The sequence below is a fragment of the Podarcis tiliguerta genome (genome assembly GCF_965153285.1).
Source record: "Podarcis tiliguerta genome assembly, chromosome: 8".
In the NCBI taxonomy this organism is placed as follows: Eukaryota; Metazoa; Chordata; class Lepidosauria; order Squamata; family Lacertidae; genus Podarcis; species Podarcis tiliguerta.
The window spans coordinates 41393622-41415069 of NC_139541.1; the positions used below are offsets into that span (position 1 = coordinate 41393622).

A 21448-nucleotide genomic window follows, 5' to 3' on the forward strand; every position below is an offset into this window, starting at 1 on the left:
TTGGGGCAGCAGCTCCATGGGACATGGGCTCAGGAGGAAAGGGGAGGGGCAAGCAGCACCCTTGCTGGCACTTACTTGATCCAGACGATGGAGTTATAGAACTCGGGGTCGATGGACTCCAGGTCCTTGAGGGTCGGCCGCTTGTTCAGCATGCGCTTGTAGAAGGGCAGTGTGAAGCCCGTGTCAATGAACTTGCCATGGTACAAAGCCTGCAGCACAAGGAGACACACACACACCCCAAAAAAGTATGTTAGAGCAAGCTTAGCACCAAACTGCAGAGGAAAAGCAAAAATGCAACACGTTCCCCCACACACACATCAAAGGGGCAGCTGATCCCATCAACTCTCTTCTTGCAGTCCCCCAGACACACACCTCCACTGCACACTAGGCTCCAAGGTTATTCTTTTTATTTAATTTAAGGTGCCGATATACCAGAAACATTTAGCCCTGTGTTCATTTTGGAATCCAAGTCCCACAGAAATCCCAGGCGACACACGACAAAAATCACATAAAGTAGCATAGTGGTTGTGTGTGTGTGGACTCCCATTTCTAGTCTTTAAAACACAACTCATTTCAATGCCCAGAGAATTGGGTGCCTTACCCTGATGCATAAAAGGCAACAAAATGGGTGCTAGGCATGGTTCTTTAGGGAGGTGCACTCCAGCTGAGGTGCCACCGAGAAGAAAGCCCTCTCTTCCTTTGCCAACAATAAGGACCCACAAGTGGCAGAGCCCTTGCTTGGCATGCAGAATGTTGTTCCTGATTCAATCCCTAATGGCATCACCGGGCAGGGCTGGGAAGGACCTTTGCCTGAAATCCAGGAAAGCCGCGGCCGGCCCGTGTATGACGGTATTCAGCCAGATGACCCAAGGAAGGGTCCTTATGTTTCTGGTGGCACTCGGCAGTACCTGCGCCTGAAGCAACAAAGAGCTTTGAAGGCTGAGAGCCGCAGGGACTGTTAGCTCCCCCCACCCACACTTTGCTTTCCAGTGGGTACCCAAATGTCCCCCTCTGGGGAGCTGAGGCAGCCAGCCTGCTCCCCAAACAGCTCTGGAGCAACGTTTGTTTAATCAAAACTCTGCGGCCACAGAACGGTCTTCTGGGAGCCAAGAATAACGCAGACGCTTTTGCGCGTCTGGAAAAGACCAGCCTGGTGGTGAGTAATAGTCTAGGGTTTGGAGGGGAAGGGGGAGCCAGGAGGGGAAACCATTGGGAAAAGTTCTTCCTGCTCTTTCAAAGGCCAAAGGAGGGCAAGCCCACCCAGGGATCAGGCCCCGAGACTCGATGTAGGGGCAGCGCCTGCCCTCTTGGTAATTCCCAAGCAGCCCCCTTCTTTGGGTGTGGGCAGCTGCCTTTTCCTCCTGTAGAGTTCTCAGGCCAGGCCAAAGGCCCAAGTCCTCCTCCCCTTTTGCCAGGAGGATCAAGGGAGGGGGGGAAAGTTACACTCCTTTCTCTGCTAAGAAACAAAAATACAGAACTCTGGAAAAACAAGGGAAGAAAGTGTTCCATGACACACTCTTGTCACAAAGAGGCCACCTGACCTGATCCATTTTTCCTGGCTGCTTCCTTTCTGCTCAACAGAGTCAGAACAGGAGACTTTACGTGCCATTTCGGAACTCAATGGATACAAAGCCGTCTTTGGCCACAGAATTAAATTTAGTTTTGAAGAACGCAAATATTTTGATTCCCACTCTGCAAAACTCCCTTTCTTTTTTTATTCCAGGGGAAAAAATGATTTCTCTTTCCTGTGTACACCTTTTCCCAGCAAAACTGTTGGAGGGGCAGAAATGTGTCCCTGTTGCCAAAGGAACCAGGCCAACGCGCAACAGGGTTGCCTTGGCGACAGACATCCCCCCCCCACCCCAATTTAACCAGAGTTCAAAGCTGCTTCCAGCCACTTAGTGCCGTGACACCATCATGTCCTTCCTCACATGATCCACAAATGGCCAGAATACAGTGGAGAAATAGCAGCACAGCCAGAAGCAGAATGCTGCCAGAGCACTGGTTGTCCAGGTGAGGTGGGTGGAACTGGACAGGATGAACACTGCAAAGGGGCCGCTAATGGCAGTGGGCGCTACTGGGAGAGGAGGGGGGTGCCTCCCTTTCACCTCAGAGATTGTTAAGAGCAAACACTTGATGCGTCGCTCCTGAAGATTTCACAGTAGCCTCTCCTGAATGCCACTAGTATTATAGCTCAGTATCAAATCCCAGAGAGGTAGTAGCTGTGTTAGTCTCCTGAAGAAAAAGCAACAAAGATCCTTTGTGACAATGTAAAAACTAACAGATTTATTGTGGCCAACAGAGCTTTTGAGGACTCTTTTTTGCTAGATGCCTGGATTCCATCAGTCCCCAGCTAGAAAAGGCTCCTCTCTCCTGTCTGAAACCCAGCCAGCACAGCAGCTTTCCCTGACCTGGTGCCCTTCATCAGCTGCAGCCAATGGTTAGGGGTGGTGGGATCTGCCATTTGGAACATCTGGAGGGCACCAGGCTGGGCTGGGCAATACTAGGATAGATCAAACCGTGGCCTGATTTGACCTAAAGCAGCTTCATAGGAACACAGTAAGCTGCTTTATTCCAAGACAAACCACTGGCCCACCTAGCAAAGTACTGTCTCCACTGACTGGCAGCAGCTCTCCAGGTTTTCAGGCAGGGGTCTTTCCCAGCCCACCTGGATTGAACCTGGGGCCTCCTACATACAAAGCAGACACAGTGCCACTGAGCTGTGCAATGACCTGCACTTCTTGGTTGGCAACCTGAGTTTAGAGAACAACTGTGAGCAAGCACCCACGAAATGCAAGTGGCATAGCTTGCACAAATGCTATGGAAAGCACAGCCACCAATGATTTTGCAGTCAAGGTGAAGGGCAGAACTCCCGAGGTAGTGAGAGGAAGCTGAAGCCCCACCCAGCCCCAAGTTGCCCCTGCACAAAAGCCCTCAGAGGCAGAGGCGGCTAGTATAGGAGATGCTCACCATGGCGATGAACCTGCCAATGAAGCGGAAGTAGGTGAGGTGGTCGGGGTTGATGGACGAGGCAGGGTTGATCTGCAGGCAATAGTTGTTCTTGCCAGCGTATTCAAACAAGCAGTACATGGGGTTGAGCACCTCGTGGGACAGAAGGAAGAACCATTCGCTGTTGGGGTGGAGGGGGGGGGGAGAGAAGGATGGCTGATGAGAGCCAGCCCAGCCTAGCCATTCAGGCCCAACCATTGTCATCCGTCCTGCGCAAGGGTGGGCGGGGGCCTGCGCACACACGCTCCTTCGGCAGCCACAATCACTGCTCTCTCTTGGCTATCTCCCTCCTTTGGCGCAGAGAGCCCCCGCATCCTGTCCGTGGTTCTACCCTGTGGTAGAACAGCATGACGTAACCTACCATAGGGTAAAACCACTGGCAGGACACAGGGAGATGCGTCAGAAGCTCCTGCAGGGCGGGAGTGGCTGCCGTCTGGAGCCGAAGTGGCAGCCCGTCTGGAACACGCTGGACTTGAAGCTCTGCAGAGGAGGCCACCAGGAGGCCTCTCAAGTCTCAGGCTGCACAGCTAGCCAACCAGGGGACCCTCTCATGCAGAAGGCCAGGCCCTGTCGATCCCACTCCGATGTCCTGAGTCACCTCCACACTGCTGCTTCAGCAGTTTTCCCAGGGGCGGATAAATCCCGAAGGACCAGGGAGGGTGGATATTTGAAGCTCCCACCTCCACCCCACTGTGCTGTGCCGACTCACCGGGCAATTCCGCCGTAGTCCAAACCCTCCTCCCCACGCATGATGATGTACAGTCGACGCCGCAGATCGTAAGGCTTCATGTTCATGATCTGAGCAGAGAGAAGTGAGGTTGGCAGGTGCAGTGGGGAGAGGACAAGGGTGCTCTTCCCAAGGGGTGACCAGCCTCCCCTCCCCTCCCCTCCCCCTGACCCAGGCCTCACATCACCTGCTGGAAGGAATCTTCGAAGAGTGTTTGCCGAGAGACACTGATCTTGACATGGCTGGGCAGTGCGTTGGACTGTGAAGGAGATAGAGGTTGTGAGAAGCCCAACGACCCACATTCGGTCCCTGCATCCTGCCTAGGTTTGGGCATCCCCATCCCCACCCACCGCCCGCCACCGGGAGCCACAGATTTTCTGGGAATCTCGCAGCTTCTCCTCCTGCCCTGCTGGGAACATGGTGAATGAGCAACTCACGTGGCAAAGGAAGCGGAACTGGTGGAACTTCCAGCGAAAGCTTCGGTCGTATGCTCCAGGTGACCCACCTTGCTTACTCCTGCAACAGTAAACATGGCCTTAGTGGGGCCCTGGCCACATTCACATTTATTAGCTCTTGAGACTGACTAGTCTCCTTCTCTCCCGCAGTTTAAGTTTGTGTGAACATTCCAGATTCATTAGATACCTTCAAGAACACAGAGTGGATATCCCACAATCTTCAGCACTGTATCTGGAAGGTCCTAAAAGCTCCCACAATGCACTGCACCACCCCTCAAAGCCTGGCTGGCAAACAAGGGCCAAAAATCCCCCCTCGCAAGGAATCCTCCATCCGGGAATAAACCCACAGGCACCTGGAGGCGATGCTGGGCGGTGCTGAGAAGGCAGAGCGCCACACTGGAGAGACTTACCCTGACTCAAACCCGGGACGGGGGTCTTTGAAGGTGGTAGTGCGGGTGTTGTGGTCCACAAAGTAACGCACCCGCTCGTTTGTGTACTTCATCTCCCAGCCAGGTGGCAGCGCTGGCTCCTGGATCATCCTGAGCAGAGTAAGAAGTTCAATGGCAACACACACCTTGGCCTGATCTCTTTCCCCTGCCCAGACCCACCCACTGCAGCTGGAGGCAGTGGCAGCTTCTGCTCCTGGCGGCCTCAACCCAGCTCACAAAATGAGCCCCCCCCATACCCAGTATGCTAGCTCCAGTTCAGCCTTGGGCAGGAACCAGGAGCAGGCAGAGACAGTCTTGCTGGGCACAGTCATTCTGCCTGCTCACCAGGCTTGGAACTCAGGGCACATGCCCAAGGGCCTGAGAGGGAGCCTCCCCTGCCTGTCCCAGGAGGAACACTCCTTCAGCTGCTGGGAATGATGCAACTCAGGTCCATCTGTGGGGCCTGGTGGACAGCCTGAGACCCCTTGCAGGCTTCCTATGCCCCTCTGCAGGCTGAAGAGACCTCACAGTTGCCCCAAGGCTACTAGACAGGAGTCCTGGAGTGCAAACCAGCAAAAGGAAGCCAAGCCTACCCCTGAGTGCGGGGGTCCTCCCATTGTGTGGTGCGGGTGTTGTGGTTCACGTAGTAGATTCGCCTGTTGTCCTGTCTTTTTTCTGGAAGGAGAAGGAAAGAATGGAGAGGTAATGTTAGTTTCCCTCTCTCTGGCCAGGCTGGATTGGGGCCCAGCAGGAAAATCTAATGGGGAATCCAGAACCAGCAGACACACCGCAGCCAGGCTCAGATGGGACAAGCCTGGCATGCCAGGGTCTTCCGACATGCTCCCTGTGACAGCAGAGAATAGTGCCTCCAAGTCTTGCATGGAAGAGGCCCAAGACACACCAGCCTCTTCCCACAAGGAATCCATCTTCCCCCCACCTGGCACCCCTCCAGCTGGAGGTACCCTCTACTCCACTGGCTAGGGCTGATGGGAGCTGGAGTCTCAAACATCTGGAAGGTCTCAGGTTGGGGACCACTTCTCCTCCTCCTCTAGGGGAACACAAGTCGCATGGCAGTCAGCACCCCTTTGGCTCAGGCACAGCTCATCTCCCAGCCTCAGAGGCCTAGCCTTAGGTGCCCATTTCCCAGAGAGGGAGGTGGTCCCATGAATGAGAGTCTGTGATAACCTCCTTCCTCCGCAAGCTCACAAGCAGGACAGCCTCTCTCTCCCCCTTCCCTGCTCACTCAAGCTCAGTTCTACCCCACTACAACGCTTGCTCATTTCCCCCGTTTCAGCTCTGAAGCCCTTGATGGTTCTACCACAGCAAGCAACCTAACGCCAGGCCTGCAAAAGATGGGGAGGGGCTCAGTGCTCCCCCCTCCTGAACTGCCCCCAAACAGCTGGCCCTTCCTCTGACCTCTCAGCCCCAGCAGGGCTGTCCTGGAGACTCAGCGACTTGGGTAGGGAGCCTGGCCTGTGTGTGCAGGATCAGCCAAGGGCAAAGCAGATTTGTTGACTCCTAGGGAGAGAGTCTGCTCCCACCCCCACCTCCATCACCACCCTGAGAGAGCCGTGGTGAGGATCCAAACAGCAAGAGGGTGCATCACCACTGCCCCTTCCCTGCTTAACCCCAGGGCCACCCCTCTCTGTCTTTCCCTGCCCAGGATGAGTGCTGAGGGAGGGGCAAAAGGTCACATAAAACCATCAAGGTCCTCATGATGATCCGGCAGATGGCCAGCAGGTGTCTGGCTACAGTGAATTCTGACAGCTGCGTCTGTCCATCCTCTTCCACCTCCCCACCACCACCACAAGGGCACTAGGTCTGCAAGACTGCCAAGAGCCAAACCTTGACATCTGTCTCTCTCTCAGACCCAGTTTCAGTGAGGCTGGATGCTCAGCCCTCTGTAGTAGTAGCAGCAGCTGACAACCTCTCCTCCGTCTCCAGCAAAGGGAAGTTGCTGTTGATGCTCAGGCAAAGATCCCAGCAGCCCACAGTGGCATCGCTGGCCCAAGCTGCAATGATTTCTCTCGAGACTGTTTGCAAAGGGTCCCCCTGGTGAGAGCTGCCCCTCTCCTGGCATCCAAGAGCATCTCTCCTCAAGTCCACCCAGTCCTGTTTCTCAGCTCCTGAATCCTTGCAGGCAGTCCCTGCCTCTCCTGGGTCCTGAGTCCCAAATTGGGTGGGGTGGAGAATTGACCGAACACACACTAAGTTTCAAAAAGTAGCTCTCAATTCGGATGTTTGGACTTCCAGACCCCACTCCCCGAACCCGCTGGACAGTCCAGTGGCCTCCCACAACATTTCTGCTAGGCCTTTTATAAGAGCACAACACACACACAGTTCAGTGTCAGCAACACAGATCCCATCTGGCCCCTGCAGCCCCTCTGGGCTTCTTCTGAATTAGCTCACAAAGGTAGGGGGCAGGGGGGAAGAATTACTGTTGACATCCCTTGGTTTCGTTCTAATTGTCTCAGGGTCCAACAGGAGGCAGCATCCTCTCCCCATGCACACACACTTCCCTCCTTCCCCGGGTGTAAGAATCACATCAGTGAGCCCTGACTCCTTTGGCACATCCCAAGCTCCACAGTGGCTCTACATCCCAAGAGCCACTTCTACCTGCTTCCCAAAGTGTCTCCACCATGGGCAAGCTCTCTCCATATCCTGCGCTGCCTAGCATCACCTCCCCTTCTCCCCAGGTGCAGCAGGGACAAGGCAGGCTCCAAGGGCTCCAGCAGAAGCAGCCCAACCACACAGGGAGGAGAGCAGCTCCCACCCTCCCTCCAAATAAGAGAAAGAGAAACAAATGAAGCCAGGGTTGGAAATGCACCACCGGCAGCAGAAGCATTGCTGGACTTGGGAGAGAGTTTTGCCATGATATCAGGATTTGAACTCAGAGCCCAGGCAGGTCTCGCTGGCCAAGTAACACAAACTCTTCGTGCCTGCCTGCCCTTAAGGAAGAGAAGTCCACCCACCCCACCTACACCAAAGGCAGCTGCAGACAAGCAGCAGGAAGGTCAGCCCCAAGCCCAAGAAGCCAGGCAGTACTTACCCCAGCCAGGAGGAAGGGGGCCCAGCGGGTCATTGTCAGACGGGGCACCCGACGACTGGAGGGGGCAAAACAAACACCACGGGGGTTACGAGAGAGAGTGCTGGAAGGCAGGATGGGGTCCAGCCGTTTTGCCCTCCACCCTGCCTTCTCTTCCCACCGCCCGCCAAGGCTGGCTAAAAAAACAACAGCACACACGTCCCAACCAACTGTGGGAACAGCAAATGCCTGAATGTGTGCGGCTTGGGGCAGAGGACGGGAGTGAAGGAGCTGCAAAAGCCCAGGTGGCAGGCAGGCAAGGGAGGGAGGCAAGAAAGCAGCTGCTGCTGCCCCTGTGCTGGCTGAGGCGACTGAGAGCCCCACCACAGTCCCACCTCCAACCTCCTCCAAGAACCACACACAACCGGGGGGGGGGGGGAATATTGCAGGCCTTTCCAATGAAATCATTCCCACAAGCCCTGTCCACGCCCAGAGCTTCCTGGCTGGGCCTGCGGGCTGCTTGCCTCCTCCTCCTCCTCCTCCCTCCCCTCCCTCCCTGCCTGCCCTGCCTCCCTCACAGAGGACCGTGAAACCCAACGGCCGGGCGCGAGATGCTCACGGACTGAGGGAACATTCATGCCGCACAGACAGGCGTTTCCCCCACAGCCCCCCACAGGTCCAGGCCCCATACAAAGCACCTTTATCCAACTCCAGGCAGGCTGGGCCGGGGGACCCATTTCAAGCCTGCTGGGCAAGCTGGGGAGGGGGAGACAGTTCCTCAGCAGCGCGCTGTTTAGATTAGGCCCCCTCCCTCATGCGTCTCTGGAGAAAGCCAGGCCAGACAGAACTCCTGGGACCCGGAGGCTCGCGTCAAAAGACTTTTCACTCAGAGTCCCATTCCTGTCACACCCCTCAAAAAGCTGGGGTCGCCTTCCTGGGAACAGCAACTCCATTACTGGCCAGCAAAGTCACTACAAGGCGAACAATGGTGCCCTCTGAACACCTTTCCACATGGAGGGAGCAGCTCTGGTGTGGCAAAGAGCAGTTTTCTCCACACTGTAATGTGTGGTCGGCTGTGGTGTGGCTGTAGAGGCAGAGAATAAGCCATCGGCCCAACAGAAGGGAATAACAACAAGATGCAGGCCTCTATGTTGACCACCACGGTGCTGCCAGGGTCTTGTGCCTCCTGTGTTGTGGAATGGGGAGCAGGTTCCCAAGCCAAGGAAGGCCAGCAGGCTCCACAACAAGTCCTGACCCTGCAGTGCACCCAGACTGGGGTCTGCATCATATATTCTTGGAGAGTCCTGCCCGCCATCATCTAATGCAAGAGTGGCAGGAGGGGAGCCTGACTGGCATCTTCCTTCAGGACAGCCAGCAGTACTGGCAATCAAAAGAGGGAGCCTCAAACCAGATCTGTTCACAGGACTAAGGAAACACAGTCTCTCCTTACCCCAATCCCCTGAATTTCAACCAGACATTTCTAGTCGCTCATGCCTAAATGAAAACCGGCCACTTTCCACACTCCAAGCCACAGGCACCACACTCACAATGCCTCTTTAAGACACAGAATAGTGGTGTTCTTACAGGGCCATTGGGCGGAGGGATTGTGCAGGGCCCCATGAGCTCAAGAGCTGTGCCTGTTTCTGGCCTCACTAAGGGGCAGGGGGCCCTGTGAGTAGCAGCCAGGAGGGAAACCTCTGGGCCTTCTCTTTCAGTTTCATGTTGTTTTACTCTTGGCTGCTCCTTTCTCAATATATACTGTTTCATTGTCTTTTATTACTTGCTGTAAGCTGCCCTGGGATCTCTGTTACAGGGCTGCCTACGGATAGTGACAATGAAACAAACGATATTAGTAATGGAATCAGGCTCTCAGAGCCCTCAAGGGAAGGCTCCAGAGCAACACTAGACTGTAGCAGGGGCAGGACCGAGGCAGCCAGCAGGCAACGGCTACCAAAGCCGCAAAAGGAAGGGGCTATGGAAGGGGCCTGTCTGTAAGCTAACCAAGCCCCCTTGCAGCTCTTCCTCTGGGTCTCTTCTGCTGTAGATACCAGCAGGTATTAGTAGGCATCTTTGATGCAGGCCCTCCTGGTACCCAGTTCTCCTGAGCTATTTCTCTGCAGCCTAGAGCATTACTCTTGCAGCCTAGCAAAGGGACTGGTGGCTGTGGGAAGGTGGCAGAGCCGCTCTGTGCAGTTTGGCTGGCTGGGGCTGGGAATACCCTCACCTGGTAGAGAAATCTTTGGCTGAATTGCTGCATGGCTCCTTGAAGCTGGTTGCGCTGGCTCTGCCACTGCTCATAGTTGCGCACGTACTCAGCGGTGGGGCGCTGCCACGTGGTCGTGCGAGTGTTGTGGTCCACATAGTAGTACCTGCCACGGGGATCCACTCGTTTCTCCCAGCTGCAGGGGCGAAAGAAGAGCCTAATCTTTCTGTTTGTCTCTCTCTCTCTCTCTCGCACACACAAACACATACGTGGCAGATGAATCCTCTTCTACCATCATGGGAACTTCTTTTGCCAAGGACTGTTTCTGGGCCAGAGGTGGCTTTTGGGGTTGGATGAAGAATTTTCCCTTTTTCAGGCACCCCAGATGTTCTTCCATAATTCTGCCAATATCCAAGTAATTAACCCTCTTCAACCCACACACCCCTTTAGGGTAACCGATTTGGGAGGTGGAGTTTGGCCTTCTCTGGACAGAGCTGCACTCCCCTTACAGGATTAGGTTTGAAGGATGGGGGGGGGGATGTTCCGTTAAATCCAGCCCCGTCCTTAGAACCCCAAGCAATTTTCACAGCTTGAAGATCCTTTCACCAGTGATGGCTACAGCGCCAGCTTGATGCTCCTCTTGGAAAGAGAGTGAGCTGGGCTCAGGTACCGCACTGTTTGGCCATGTGCCCTTGAAGAAGACTCAGAAACTTTGACTAGTAAAGAACATGGCAACTGAGACCAGGTATATGGAAGACACCTGGCCAGTCTTAAAAGCATCTGCACTGGGCACAGCTCAAGGTGTTAGTTCTTACCTTGCCCAGTGCCGATGCTTTTCCAAGCTCCCCCATCTTCTGAAGCAAAGTTGGTAGGTGAGGAAGGAAAGGGCCGTCCAAGCAGTGGAATGCTCTCCCCGAGGTGGCTTGACTGCTAGACACTCTGCTCTCTTTCCAATGTCAAGTGGACCTTTAAGCTGATTTAAATGTGCTCCAAAGCTGGTGTGCTATTTTAACTAATTAATGCTGTTATTTGCATTTTTTTAAGAGCGAGTAGCTCTAAAAGCCTTTGGACCAAAGAGCAAAATGTGCACTTTTGTAATGAAAACAATCAAGCAGATTGTCCTTGTTCCAGCTGTCTTTGCAAGCCCTGGGCAGCTGAACACTGAGCCTGCCCTAGAATTATGGCCTCGGAGATATATAAAGTGCCTGTATGTGTATATATATGTTATCACATATGTTAGGATCTTGTGAAGAACATCTGCTTCCCACAGCACACCCAGCCACCCTCCTTTGAGTATCTCCAGACCAGATCCTGCAAACATGCTCATGTCAGAGCACCTACCCTGGCGGAAGAGGGCGCTCCCAGGTGGTGGTCTTTGTGTTGTGGTCCACGTAATACACTCTCCCATTTGGCAGCTCTCGTTGCTCCCACCTGAAGGACAGAAAGAGAGAAGACACAGAGTGAGAAGGGGACGGAGGGCCCATTTTGTGAGCCAAGGCAACCCTTGTTGCTATTACTTATTTCTAGCATTTTCCAGAGCATGAAGAACTTACTTTGTGACTCTCACTTTGTCTATGACTCCAACAGCCCTGTAAAGTAGGCACAGGGCCTTACTCAAGGTACTTTATGAGCAAAGGCACAGGACCCTCTCCTCTGCACCCACTGGCTCCAACTGTATAGCAATACTCCAGCCAGATCCAAGGGTGCATGTCAAGGTTTGGGGGCCCCAACAACTTCTGCAGGACCCACAGCTTCCAAAAGGCATCAGCAGGCACACATAACATCCCATCTTTGTTTTGCTTTGGCCAATCACAGCACGATTAAGGAGCAATCCCTGATTGGGCAACACTTTCACGAAGAACAGTCTGCCATTTAAACAACAACAACTCATAAGGGCTAGAAACTTTATTTTTAAAAAAACAAAACAGGATATATGAGACGATGTTACTGTGGAGATGCAAAGTGCACCTCTTAAATATCCCCAGCCAAACTCCAGAAGGCTCTGCAAGGATCATAAATGGCCACCAATCTGCAAGAAGGAATGCCTTCCACTCCAGAGGGCAGGGCACTGCCATGCCATAAAGCCAAGACGTGGCTCAGGAAGGTGGTTGCCAGGCAATCAGCTAGCCATCCTCCTGGGCTACTCTGCTTTGAATGGAGACGAGGCTTCCTGGTAGCAAAACAGCAGTACTGAGGTCACCTTGCCGTCCAAGCGAGACGCCCTGCCTTACGTAAAGAACCACAGCCCGCGCCTGCTGCAAGGGAGCATAATGCACCTCTTTGTATGCACGAGACGAGGCGCGAACTGGTGTACACGCCGCCGTGTTAATGAGAGCCGCTGTCCCCGCGCAGGAGCAACGCTGATAGGAACCAGATGCAGGTCGGGGAGGGGCGGGGGGAGAGGAGGTGTCTGTTCTGCCGTCAACCCAGAGGGAGAGTGGGTGAGCAAGAGAGCCTGTGTGTGACAGCAGGATGCCCCTTCCCCACAAGGATCCCAGCTTTGCACAGCAGCACCCCTTCTGGTCCTCCTCACTGAGGGCCATGTCGTGGGTCTCCCAGGAACATGAACACCCCACCCCCACCCCGCATATGGAACAGTTTAGTCCCATGGCTTTCCACAGCCTCCTGCACTCCCCGCTCCAGCTGTATGTATGTGAGAGGCTTTTGTGCTTGCCACGTTGAGTGCAGATGTTAAGGGAGAGCAGCATAAAGGCAGCCTACAGCACCCCCGCCCCTCTGATGGGCTACCTCCCGGCAAGCCTGTTTATGCCCATGCAAATGGAGTGGCCTGAAGCAGGCGCCCGGCGCAGCCAAGCAAAACACTGCCGGGCTGCCAACAGGAGGAGCTGGAAGCGGCCTGCATGCGCGCGCATTCACACCAGGGCTTGGAAGGGCCTGTGGACTTGCCCCACCAGAGGCCCTGAGATCCCTCAGCCACAGAAGCAGGGGAAACTTGGCTTGTACACAGCGCAGTCCCCACCCAACACCCACACAAGCTTCTCGCTATATAGCAGGGGACCGTCAGCACCAGGATTCTTAAAGGAAGGGTGTCTCGGCCGTAGGCTGTGGGATGCGCCCTCCATTTCAGGAGCATCTCTGCATAAAGGCGTCAGGTGCCCCCCTTGCCTCCTGGACCCCAGGCACACCACAGTACGTGAGCAGGAAGGGAGGAGAGCTCCAGCAGGAAGAAAGAGCCTTTTGAGACGCCCTGGACTTTTCCAGCTGTCTGCAAACAGGAAGTGGCTGAGGCCTGAAAACAGTAGCGCTCACACGCCCGGCATAAAGGCGCTCTGAGCTGCTGGCCCCCCAATTACCTGCAAGTGATGCAAACACACACATGAGACTCTGAACCAAGAGGCCAGAAGGAAAACAGATGGCTCCCTTCATCGGAAATGCAGGAGTCAGGAGGTGGTGTTTGGGCATTGGAAGGCTCAACAGAAATAGCCACATTGCAGGACCAGAAAGGATGGAAGGAAGGAAAACAGGTGCAGCTGAGGAGCCACAACTGTCGAGTTCACAACTGAATCGTAACCCTGGTAATCCAGACTCTGCTCCCAGATCAGGCATCCTCAGAGCTGGACCTCAGTCACAGCCAGTCCCCTTCCTCCCTAGAACTCCAGGCCTTGCAAAAATACTGTAACATTCCTCTAAGGATGATAATACTTAGCATTCATATTTCTTAAATGCAGAAGGGGATTCACAGACATGATCACAGTAATCACTGAAATTGTCTTCTGAGGTAGGCCTGGGGCCCCATCCTGCTTAGAGAGAACGAACTTTGGAAGCAACAAGAGAGCAGGAGTTCCCGCTAGGATAAACTTTACTCCTAGCGAACAGCCTCCAATTCAGAAACATACTTTTTAAAGGTTTCAACTCCCTGGTGACCCATCCCAACCTCCCCCTAGTTGGCTAAGGGCATTCATGCCGTGGCCAAGGTGCCCAAACAGAGATCAGGATACCACTTACCCAGAGGGCAGCACCTCCAGAGTCTGTGCTACTGGCTGAGAAGGCTGGGCCTCTGAGCTGGGGGCAGATTCCCCTGCCCTTGGAGAGTCATGAGCTGTGCCAGAGCTGGAGGTCGCACCTGACACAGCCTCAGGTGGCACAGCCTGTTCATCTTCAGGGACATCGAGGGTGGAACTGGCAGGTTCACCATTCACTGAAAGAGAGGGGAGCAATTATGGCAGAGTTGAGGGGATGCTGATGCCTCCTAAGAACATAGCAGGAGCCATCAGGCCAAGGGCCCATCTAGTCCAGCATCCTGTTCTCACAGTGGCCAACCAAATGCCTGTGGGAAGCCTGCAAGCAGGACCTCAGCAAAAGAGCACTCTGCCCTCCTGCAGTTTCCAGATGCCTCTGACGGTGAAGGCAGAACACAGCCATTTGGGCTAGTAGCCAGCTGTAACCCTGCCCTGAATTTGTCTAATCCTCTTTTGAAGCCATCCAAGTTGGTTGCCACCACTGCCTACTGGGGAAGCAAATTCCATAGCTTAACTGCCTGTTGTGTGAAGAAGTCCTTCTTTCTGTCTGTTCTGAATGTTCCAGCATCTAGCTTCATTAGGTAGCCTCATGTTCTTGTGCTGAGAGGGAGAAAAACCTTTCTCTACCCAATGTCTCCATGCCATGTGCAGTTTTATAAGCTTCTTTTGCATCACCTTCTACTCGTTTTGTCTCTAAACTAAGCAGCCCCAAATGCTGCTTTCCTCACAGAGGAGTTCCTCCATCCCCTTGATCATTCTGGCTGCCCCTTTCCAGATCTACAATATCCTTTCAGAGGTGAAGCGTCCAGAAGTATACACAGCATTCCAAATGTGGTTGCATCATAGATTTTGAGAACAGCATGGGCAGTTTTAGTATCAATTCCAGCTACCACGCAATGGGCCAACATCTTCATCAAGCTCTCCACTAGGACCCCAAGGTCTCATTCCCTGTCCATCGCCATCACCCTGAAAAGGGCCCAGAGTTTCCCCAATGGCAACCTCTGTCTGTAGAGCATAGCCGGTCAAGTAAAACTGGGGAAGTGACATGGGGAGCTAATCTTTCGTCTATAGGTAGCACCTCAAAGTTATATTAATGCAGGTGGGAGAGCAACGCAGGTCCTCCACAAGTGAGGTGGCACACAGGGCTGGGCTTACAGCTTCAGAGGAGAGACCATCACCTCCTCCTCTCTCTCCACTCTCACCTGTGCCATTCACTGTGCCACCCTGGGTCTTGCCTGCTGGCTGCTGCTGGGCTCTGGGACTGGGACTTTGCTCCCCGTTGGCCGTGCTCTGCCTGGCCACTCCAGCCACATGTCTGTGTGCCCTGCAGAAGAAACAGTCGAGAGGTGAGGGGAGTGTCTCCTGAGTTTCCACAGATCATTATGTTCCTTGTAGGCAGGAGGGTGGAAGGCTGATGGCTGGGCCTGTTCTCCATGACATTCCATACCTCGTCCTGCACCAAAATAGCACAGATCAGTCATGCAAACTGAGTCCATGGACATGTAGTTGCAAGATCATGGCAATTATGGTTACATAATAGTAATAACTGCAAGTGGAATGGAGGGAAGAGGTAAGCAAACATTACAGGGACCTGACACCCCACCCAGGTTTTTGTGGTTTCATCAGGTTTCTGTCAACAGACATAAGGACTAGAAACATGCCAGGAGGAAAACAGAAGACAAGAGGAGTTTGCGCTGGTTTGAGACATTCCGCATCTCTGCACACAGCAGGAGTGTGTGGAAGTCATACTATGTTATCCTCACAACAAGCCTGTGAGGTAGGTGAGGTTGAGAAAGAGAATGACTGGCCCAAGTTTGTAAGAATGTAAGAACGCTTACATTTCTAAGAATGCAAGTAGAACCCTGCTGGATGAGGTCAATGACCCGTCTAGAACAGCATCCTGTTCTAACAGCGGCCAACCAGATGCCTGTTATGGGAAGACTGCAAGCTGGATCCAAGTACAACAGCCACACTCAGCCCACCTGCGATTCCCAGCAACTAGCATTCAGCGGAGGTGGGTCTTTCTGGGGGCTCCACGGCTGGGTGGGAATCTGAGCCTGGGCCTCTCCAATCCTAGCCTGACATCCTCCAGCTGCTATAACGCTACCTCCACCTCAGCTGGAAACTCTCCATGTGTCTGTTTTCATAGTGCTCTTATACAATGTTCAAAATGTGGAGAGCAAGTTTATTGGACCTGCATTAAGCTTCCATGTGCTTGTCTGAATTTTTAAAGAAATACATTAAGGGTTAGAAGAACAACGCAAAACCAGGACAAAATCCTGGACAGTTTCACGCAGAGCGAGGTGGTAAGGTTTTTTGCACAGGACTTGCGCAGACATCACTAGGAATGGCTCACCCACCCCACCCTCTGGGGATAAACAACCTCTGGACCTCCAGGGGTGTTTTTTAGAAACCCAAATTGCCCATTTCCACCGTGTTGCGCAGGTCGTGTTAGGCCCAAATTAGCCATCCTGCCAAGGCTGTCTTCCTACGGGGCTCCTAACTTGGCATTGTCTTTTAATAGACGTGTGGAAATAAACCAGAGGAAGTCACATGGCAGAGCTCATGGGGAACAGCAGCTGCTTAAAATAGGAGCCTGGAAAAGGGGGCAGGCAGCACCAGTGGGAGGAACAGGCTGGGGACAGCAGGCAATGGGGCAGTTTCCCCATAAGTAGAGTGAATGAGGGGGGGGGCAGGGAGCAGGGCTGATCCTGGGTAGAGAGGGGAGGCACGACCTGTAATAGGTAGGCCCTAATCCCCACTTCCAAAATGCATGCAGAGAAAGCTCCAGAGATTCTGGCCTGGGGTCCAGAGAGTCAGGCTGTTTCAAAGTCAAGGAGGTGAGATCAAAATAAGGCCCTGCAGCAGCTGGGTCAGGTCAAACAGGGCCCATCTAATCCAGCATCCTGTTCCCGCAGTGGCCAACCAAAACCAAAGGATCCCCAGGATATGCTGGCTGATCAAGACACTGTCTAAGCAGCTCCCTCCTGCCGGTTTCTCTCCAAGTGCAGTTGGGGGTAGGAGCAAAGGGCATGAGGGGGAAAGAAAACCAGCACCAAGCTGACCTTGCTAGGAATGAGCAACCCCACTGGGAGAAGGACTCAGGGAAGTAGGAAGGGGAAGGGGGCACAATGGGGAAGGCAACACCAAGGACAGCAGAGAGCAAGGAGAAGGGTCCCCCGTCCCCCTGCCCAAGGAGCAGCAGGAAAAAGACAGTGGAGGAGGGGCAGCCCATGAGGGGACCCAGCAGTGAGAGGGCCAATCTCTGCTGTGCATATGCAAGGAAGCACTTTGCAAACAGGCACGAGTGATCGATCCTGGTCACAGGGTGGTGTTGCCAGCCCTCCTCAGCCAGGGAACCGCTAGGCGGGCAACGCAAGGCTGAGAAATTCCTCTGATCTGTGCAAAAGGTGGTGGTGGTGGTAGAACGGGAGGGAGGACCACCAGCCACAAGTGTTTGTTTCTGAAAACAGAGCCCAAGGTCCCCCCTCCCATTCCCTTTTCTCCTTCCTTTAGAAACTGTTTCCGAAGACACACAGATCGGGGGGGGGGGCACACACTCACCCCAAACACGTCACCTTGGAACCTCTCTGATCAGAGACAGCACGAAAAGGAGAGAGCAGGCACCTTTGTTGTAGCCTGTTTGCGAACTGCCCTGAGATGTTCCTTAGCTGCTTATGGAAGCAAATCCCACTCTAATCCCACCCACACCAGTTTCACCCCAAAGCAGGGAGGGAAGTGCTGCTCACTAGGGAATTTGGCATCCCAGCATCAAAGTTTTCCAGCAAGGGCCCAATTTTGCAGAACAATGAAGAAACAGGCCAGGGACAAAAATTAAACTCCTTGTTGCCAGCCTCCGACCAGCAATGTCAGTAGTAGTAATGATGGTGATAAATAAATAAATAATCTTATTTCCCCTGGAAGTAGAGGCTTAACCCTTAGAGTGGGCCATGCAGCTAGCTGCCTGGAGAGACCAGGATGCAAATCAAGGTTGCTCCAGACCCTCTTGGCCCATCACTCAGCCATCCATGCAAAGGGTCTTGTGATCCAAAGGTCAGCTTGAACTTTCCTTTGCAAGACCTGCCTATTCCATGGGAGACTAAATAAGGCCTAGGAAGGCTCATGGCCCACTCATGTGTCCAATGGAGAAATAATAATAATAATAATAATAATAATAATTTTTATTTATCATGGGACATCATGGGACAGACTGAGGTTTTCACTGCTCCAGACTAACATGGAGAGCTCATCATCCAGAATTTGTCCAGCACCCTGATTCGATCCAACAGCTGCACAGAGCCAGGACTGCAAGAATTTGCTCTGCCCCTCAGGGCATAAGGTTCTTTACACCGTTGCACTTTTTTAAAAGAAGCAAGTCTCTAGACCTTACGGCATCAAGGAGAAGCCAAGAATGTTGTGAGTACTCTTGCCCTCCTATCCAGCTTGTTGGCTTCCCAGTGGGGCAGCTGGTTGGCCGCTGTGGAACCCAGAATGCTGGACTAGGTGATCCACCAGCCAGGTCTTCTGAGGATGTTCTTCTGAGCAGAACCACATGAAGGCTGCAGAAGATGCCTGTGTCTGTTTGGAAGGGCCATTCCAGGAGCTTGGTGAGGGACAAAAGTTCAACTCCCTGAAAGCTCTTCCCATCTGCAGAAGCTAATATGTTTTATTCAGGGGAATCAAACTTCTTTTGGTGGAGGATTCGGGGGCTTCTGGGGGCCCTGCACAAACAGAGCCAGGAAGGCACAAGGAAGCAGCCAGAGGAAAAAGGACACTGGGGAAGAGTCCTCCCTGGATACGGGGCTGAGTGCTGCAATGCAGGGAAGAATGGAACCTGGTAGGTTGGCTGGCCATCCATCATCTCGGGAGATGCAGTATGGCTCCCTTCAGGGACACGGCAGGGCAAGCAGAGCAGTCTGGGGTCTCCCTCCTGCCCAGCAAATCCTGCCAGTGGGGTGCTAAATTCAGCACCACACCGGCAACAGTACACAAACACAACACAGCTGTGGCCAGAGAGTGGAAGGAAGGGCCAAGCAGAGCCCCTTGCCCTGCTTTCTGGACAGGTGCTCAGAGCAAGGATTTTTTGCCAGGGTCAGCAGGCTCTGATTGGAAGGTGGGGAACTATCAGTCTCCAGGGGACTTTGCTCTAAAGCCAAAGTACCCCTCAATGATTGCCTGGACTTTCCACACACCAGATAATGGGTGGTGCTAGAGCAAGAGAGCAGGGTACCAAATGTAGCCCACTACCAACCGTGTCCTGGAGCTGCAATTTCCCTGCTACCAAATGCTCCTCTTGCCACAGAGGGACGCAGTAGCCCTTTCTGGTCTTCCCAACTCTGACCCACATGCACATGTGCCAGCCTGACTCCTCAAAACCTTGCAAGGCAGTTCCCAGTCTCCCCCTGCCCACCCTGGCCTTTCTGGCCTCTTTCCTGCCTCTGTCCTGGCCAACCTCCCAATCTCCCCGTCCTCTTCTTTGTCTCCATCAAATGCACCTGCAGCCATCCAAAATGCCACGGAGAGCAGAGGGGAACCCTTACCTGGATCTGCCGCCAAAGCAGTTGGTGCTGGGGGCCTGGTGCCTGCTCTCTGGGGATGAGGCCAGACCACAGGGGTCCCTCCCAGCTGCCTGGGACCCTGAAGGAAAAAGGAAGCAAAGAACTGGTCAAAATAAGACCCTGGCAGACAGGCCAAAAGACAAGCCCTGGCAACAGCCATTCAGCTGTGGGGAAAAGGGAGGGGTGGCTGGACAAGGATTGAGGCAGCTGTTTGTTCTAAGCCTGCCTTTGTATACCATATATATAAGCAGCTGTAACCTGGAGCTGAGGTGGAGAGGAAGGGTGCAAACCATAGCAAATGATACAGGTTATTATGACCGATGAAACATGGGAGTCCTCACAGAATCATGAAGCTGGATGATCCCAGGGCCACTGGAGAGCTGAGCTCTCCTCCCACCTCTGAAGATTCAGCAACTATAGCAGAGGCTGGTGGGCAACAACCGCAACACAGCTTTGCCCATGTGGACCTCCTCCACCTCCCAGTGGTGTTGTGGCATCTTTGGGTTTATCTCTCAACTTCTCTCTCATCCCATCAAATGCAGTTCCTCTCACTTTCAGGAAAGACTCGGCTAGGATGGGTGAGGAGAAGGAGCCCCAGGTCCCTTCGGGGGGGGGGGCAGCAGGAAGAGACAGACCAGCACCTTGGGAAGGTAGAGAGGTGGCCTCCCCGGGATGGGAGGACCTGTTTAACATGCCTGCCAGGGGAGGTTCACTTCCCAGGACACAAGAGCTCCTCGCCATTCTGCTCAGGACAACTCAGGTACTAAAGGTCTGAAGAGCAACATTTGCTCTGGGGCTCAGTTCAGAGTCAGGCCCCAGCCTCAGAACCTGCTCGCATTCTCTAAGCTGGGCTCAAGGACCTGAGATGTTGCTCTAAATACTGCCTCTGCACATCTACAGAGTGATTCCCCTTCCCTGACACCAGACCACACATGGCTGGGATTAGAGTACAGGGGCGGTTTGGCTCAGACCTGCCTGCCCCCCCCCCCTTTGGCTTGAACCCGTCTGCCTCAGCTCCTGTCTTTCATAGGACATAACTCCATCAAAGGCCCCGCTGGCTGCCCAGGACCCTAGTGGCAGGCAGCTCCCCCACCCCACCCTGCCACACTCACCCTCTGTCACGATGTTGCCGTTAGGCAAGCTTCCCACATCAACACTGGGCCCATCCAGGAAAATGGTCAGCTCCCCACCAGAGACAAGGCAGCCTTTGTTCTCCATCTGCAGGTTCAAGGTCAGCTGCTTGTTTTCCGCTGTGAGGTACAGAGAGTGACAAGAGGGGGGAAAGCCATTACACCGGGAGAGTGGCCCTGGTGGACACAGGCCCACAAGCAAGTGGGGGCAGTCGGGCAGCCTCACTCCCTAGACCTCCCTAGCACTCCAGCCCTAGCTAGCCTCACCCCAACGCTTTAATCACACCATTCCTCCAGTGGCAGAGTTGGAGCTTAGCCCCTCAGCAGAGGGAACTGTAATGTTGGGGGTTGGGGAGGGCAGGAGCGTATGCTGAGTACCTTGCTCCCCACCCCAGATGACAGAACCATCTCTGTAACCACGGAGCAGCGCAGGGAACTCTCCTCTGTGACATTAAAGGCTTTCCAACGTGAGGGAGCTGAACCTACATCCCTGCTCTGCCCAGAAGATGCTCAGCAGAACAGTCAGGCTCAGGGCCGCCCACTTCAGGCCCAACACTTTTCCCGCTGCTGCACCTGCACTTACTCCCCAGCACATTTCTTAGGCCCAAATCTGCCCTCAGAGCCTCAGTCTCCTTGTGCTGGCTGAAAAGGAAGGTGAGGAGCACAAACGCCCTGAGAGGCAGCTGGCATCAAGGTGACCAGGGCCCCTCTATGGGAGAAGGAATTCCTCCTCCCCAGCACCCAGGGCAGGAAGACAAAGAGCAACTGATGTTCGGCCCCTGGAGAGAGAGGGCCAGGCGCCTTGGGCAGGCCCCCAAAGTTCACACCTGAGCTGCCTGGGGGCCTCCCTTTCACCAGCTGCACACGGGGCTCCAGCCTCTCTGTCCGCAGTGGCGGTGGCAGCTCCTGGTGTGTGAAGTGCAGCACAGCAGA

The 21448-nt window shown here is 54.0% G+C and overlaps 2 protein-coding genes across 2 annotated transcripts in view; one reads left to right on the forward strand and one right to left on the reverse strand.

The window, feature by feature from the left end:
* NQO1 (NAD(P)H quinone dehydrogenase 1) overlaps window positions 1-21448 on the forward strand; it is a 177468-nt gene that overhangs the window by 129840 nt on the left and 26180 nt on the right. The window lies entirely within an intron of this gene.
* The window catches only part of WWP2 (WW domain containing E3 ubiquitin protein ligase 2), a 37697-nt gene that overhangs the window by 4629 nt on the left and 11620 nt on the right, over window positions 1-21448 (reverse strand). The window contains 14 exon segments of the mRNA XM_083452443.1: window positions 76-209; window positions 2971-3130; window positions 3719-3807; window positions 3924-3995; window positions 4174-4252; window positions 4602-4730; window positions 5213-5294; window positions 7669-7723; window positions 9869-10043; window positions 11189-11278; window positions 13814-14006; window positions 15030-15151; window positions 19368-19464; window positions 20498-20635. Coding sequence (XP_083308569.1) covers window positions 76-209; window positions 2971-3130; window positions 3719-3807; window positions 3924-3995; window positions 4174-4252; window positions 4602-4730; window positions 5213-5294; window positions 7669-7723; window positions 9869-10043; window positions 11189-11278; window positions 13814-14006; window positions 15030-15151; window positions 19368-19464; window positions 20498-20635 — 1615 coding nt within the window.